Source organism: Cynara cardunculus (assembly GCF_001531365.2).
Source record: "Cynara cardunculus var. scolymus isolate 2C chromosome LG 4, CcrdV1, whole genome shotgun sequence".
Lineage (NCBI taxonomy): Eukaryota > Viridiplantae > Streptophyta > Magnoliopsida > Asterales > Asteraceae > Cynara > Cynara cardunculus.
The window spans coordinates 12924527-12929179 of record NC_037531.1 but is presented as its reverse complement, the minus strand read 5'-3'; the positions used below and the strand labels follow the sequence as shown (position 1 = coordinate 12929179).

The 4653-nt window shown below is 37.8% G+C and overlaps 1 protein-coding gene across 1 annotated transcript in view; it reads left to right on the top strand.

The window, feature by feature from the left end:
• The window catches only part of LOC112511842 (cytochrome P450 71A1-like), a 24681-nt gene extending 24231 nt beyond the window's left edge, over nucleotides 1-450 (top strand). The window contains exon 3 of the mRNA XM_025117654.1: nucleotides 38-450. Within this exon, the coding sequence (XP_024973422.1) occupies nucleotides 38-450 (413 nt within the window). The remainder of the gene's footprint in view (nucleotides 1-37) is intronic.
• The last annotated feature ends 4203 nt before the right edge of the window (nucleotides 451-4653 follow it).

The window sequence follows — 4653 nt, the reverse complement described above, 5'->3', positions numbered from 1 at the left end:
AAAGCAGTAATCAAAGAAACACTTAGATTGTACCCAGTTGCACCCCTCTTAGTCCCACGAGAATCAAGAGATCGATGCATTTTGGACGGATACGATATTCCAAAGGGAACTCTGGTGCACGTGAATGCATGGGCAGTAGGGAGAGACCCTAATTGTTGGGAAAACCCTGAAGAGTTCAAGCCAGAGAGGTTTATGGGCAGTAATATTGATTACAAAGGAACTGATTTCGAGTTGATCCCATTTGGGTCTGGTCGAAGAGTATGCCCGGGGATGTCACTAGGAGTTGCGACGGTGGAGTTATCCCTCTCGAATCTCGTTTACGCTTTTGACTGGGAATTGCCTGATGGAGAGAAGGATACCGATACTTCGGCGACTCTGGGGATCGTTTCTCATAAAAAGAATGCGCTTCGGCTCGTGGCTGAAGTTCATGATTATGGCTGCAAGAGTTGAAGACTATAAACAGCAAAATGTTGTATTCATTTGTGATCTCCAAGTAAGTGATTATTAGCATGTATCAAAATAACTCACCAACGAATTGGTTTTTAGTACACCAAAAACGTATAAGTTAACATGCCTCGATTTAATTTATAAGAACAAATTATAAAACGTCATATCTAAAATTTTTGTAACAAGTTTAAAGAAGTTTTTAGGCGTCATAACGTAACAACATTTTTAGGAAATCTTTATACAAGATTTGAAAAAAAAATGTTTTAAAAAAGCAAAAGGGCATATAGAAAGATATGTTATGGGAGACTTCTAACAAAATTATCCGGACAAAATAGTTAATATGACTATTTGTATTAAAAGTGTTCAATTTCTTGTTAAAACGTCCAAAAGCTATTTATGAAGTTGTTGCAATCCCTTTTAATATGACGTTAAAAATCTTATAAAATGGTTTATTAAGACTTAAATTTTTTCCTTCTAATATGTTGGGGTAGATGAACAATAGGGTGGTTTTCTGAAATCACAATTGCTTGGATTCTTGTTTGGATCGTGTATATCATTTTTTGAATTAAATATTTCAACTCTATAGCCTTGGGTTGCACGAAATTTTAAATATGGGATAATCCGAGAAGAAACTATCTAATTTCTTAGGCACATAAAAGAGATCATGTTATCGTAGGTTTTGAATATTCGAATTCTTAGATTCAAGGAAAAAAAAACAAATTTTTAAATGAATGTGTACTCGAGTCATTCATAAATGGATAAAGATAAGACCAAAGACAGTTATCAAAGGTTATGAGAAGTTAACAACAATTACAGATCCAAAACCTCCGTTAGGAATTAACCATCTGTCAATAACCAAACGAGTCAGTTCCAACAACTCAGTTCAAGAGCAACCAGTCAATTCTGGAGCATACATCTTGGAACCGACTTATTAAAAGCTGCCTATTAAAGCTGTTATCCTTCATACGTAAATATAAGAACACACATGTACATCATAAAAATCTTTTCCATAACACTTCTTCCATAGAAACTAAATTTTGGACCCCGCAAGGGGCGTGGTCCCTTACCCCCGCCTTTTGGTCGTACCGGGATCAATCTAGTCTTATACAAGTGTGCGCTCCGCACCTCCTAAGTTGTATAAAAAATTAAGTAAAGACCCCCTTTAACTCTCGTATATTTACCCATTACACCAAATGGAATCGGTGACACTAGAATCACCAACATTATACACCCTTATACACAATTTTGTTGTGAGGACGATATCTCTCATTATATTTTGTGTTTATATGTCTTCAACAAGGATTGGAGACTTTCCAATGTGTTTGAAAAAAAACAGAATCCATGATTTGATCTTCACTTCATACAATGATTGATGAATAGAGATAAGTTGATGAATTAGAAAATCATTAGTATTTCAATTAAGAGATAGATTGATGAATTGAATTAGAGAATCATCAATGTTTCAAAACCTAGTATTTATGCATCCTAACTTGATGCCGCACACGATAACCAAACGCATATTAATCTTGTTGATTATGTGAAAGCACGGGAACAATTTCTTGTAAAGTTTGTTAATTGAAAGAAATACCGAACTTTAGGCTCAATCAAATTTACGGTGAACTCAAAATTTGGACGAAAAATAAAAATCTTTGTATTCAACAACGTAACCGGTCATTTTCATTACACCAAAAGCAAATGGGCCTGAAAAAGCAATGGGCCATACATAAAGGCCCAAAAGAAAAATAAAAATTGGAAAATATTGTAAAAAACATAAAAGTTTCCCAAAACATGTTTAAACGACATATTAGGCCTCAAAACGGAGACCACCAAGTTATGCGTGTTTAAGTGTGTCACTCCTTATTAGCCCGACGATGGGCCTATGGGAACAATAAGGCATGAGCTTCCACGCCAAGGCATGCATCATAACTGTTTTATCATATTTTTGCACAAGCTGGAAGTCTTTACGGGTGTGTTTGGTGCGCTGGACAAGGTGGGACAGGACAGAACAGAACACATTTGTCCTGCGTTTGGTGTGGCTTAATATGGAACTAAGTAGAACTAACTAGAACAAGAGTGGGACACGCGAGTTCTCTCTTACCCCCTGGAACAAAGTGGAACACAGACTTTTTTACCAAACTACCCCTTCCCCCATGGCCTCCATCACTTCCTTTCTTCCCCACATCCTTTTCCCGTATCCTCCATCGCTTCCTCCATAGCTTTCCATCGCTTTCTTCAACCTCTTCGCTCCTGCTCCTGCACCTGCCAAAGACGCCGCCCCTCACCACCATATTCCGCCCCAACAACCCCTCGATTTCCCCAACAACCCCTCGGCCCTGTTCAGACATCTTCAACCTCTTCGCTCCTGCTCCTGCTCCTGCTCCTGCTCCTGCACCCGCCAAAGACGCCGCCCCTCACCACCATATTCCGCCCCAACAACCCCTCGATTTCCCCAACAACCCCTCGATTTCCCCTCGATATTTCACAGAAAGCGAGTGGTTTTGGCGGAGCATCGGCTTAGGCAACACAGTGAAGATTGATTTCTGCGCCTCATGTTCCTACAGGTTCCAATCCATTTCCCCCCTTTCTAGATAATTATTTTTGCGCCTCATGTTCCTACAGGTTCCAATCCATTTCCCCCCTTTCTAGATAATTATTTTTGCGCCTCATGTTCTTACCGATTCCTTAGTTTGGGGAAAGATTAGGGTTGTGTAATTTGAGACTGTGAGATACATATCCTCCACGAGAGCTACACTAAGTTTTATATTTGAAAGTAGTTCTTTTCGAATGCAAGAATGTTATGGTACTGGGAAACTTGATTAATTGAAGTATTTATTAGGGATTTTAATGAAGTATTATGATTTATTTCGAGAGTTTACATTGATTTTGAAGTATTCATTAGGGCTGTAGTGGTAGTAGGACCAGTGTTACCAGAATGCATTTCGTAGTGAAAAAACACTAAACAGCTCACTGGGGGTAAATTGGTCATTTTAACCGGTTGTCCTGTCATGTCCTGTCTTACCAAACGCTGAACAGCTGTCCAGTCCTGTCCTATCCTGTCCTGTCCCGTCCTGTCCTGTCCAGTCCTGTCTGCGCACCAAACGCACCCTACGAGAACAACCGCTCTACTATTTTGGAGTAGAAGTCGGATCTACATACATCTCACCTCCAAACCATGCTTTTGAGTGACATTTACTAAGCGAGTTCGATTTAGTTTGGGCGTCACCACTTCAAAACTATAGCGAAAGAAAATTAATCAAGTGAATCACTTTATCACGGAAAAAGTTATGTACTTAATTAATTTGTTGAAAAGAAACACAATTTTAATGTTTTAACAATTCAATACTTTGAGTATAGAAAAAGAAAATACATCATTCAACATCTAATTTGTCTGAAATTCTCATGTTTTTAAAGTACTTAATAAACATTGATCATGGCTGGAATGTTTTGAGAGTGTCCACGCTGCTGAAACTCTAGGTTATTTTCAAGCTGCTGAAATTGTTGAGATTGTCCACGTTGTTGAAACTCTTGATTATTTCATCATGTTGAATAATATATAATTAAAAAATAAAAATATATACCTTCATAGCATCATTTGAGCGTTGAATCTGCTCTCGTAGATTTTTAATGTGCATATGAGCAACCATTGGATCGACGGCGTTGTTGTGAACAAGTTCAATAGTTTCCTTAATATTACGATTCAGTTGTTCAATATAATCTGTCAAATCATCAGATGAATGTGGCGCTGATGAACTCGATGCACCGACCTATTGCTGAGCAACCCTCTAAAAATAACGACAACCTAACCTCCACCATGGACACTGTAGTTCCACGTCAGTAGGTGTTAACATAATACATGTGAGCAAGCCCTCCTAAATAAAATAGTCATTTAAGTATTTAATTATTCGAGATAAGTTGGTCAAACTCACATCCTCGATATCATCGACATGTATGTATCTAAGACAATCATGTCACAAGAATTATTTTACAGTTAGTAAACAATTAATTAAAAATTACCTTGAATACAAACACAACTTCGTTTAATGTGTATTTGCATTTGTGTTCAGATGACTCACGTTACCCTATGGATAACTGTGTCATAAAAATTTTATAGCTCAGTACTAAGATGTACGTAATAGAACTATAGAACATAATGAAAGATATCACTACTAGAAAACCAGGTATCAGCGACGACTATCAGCGAGGGAA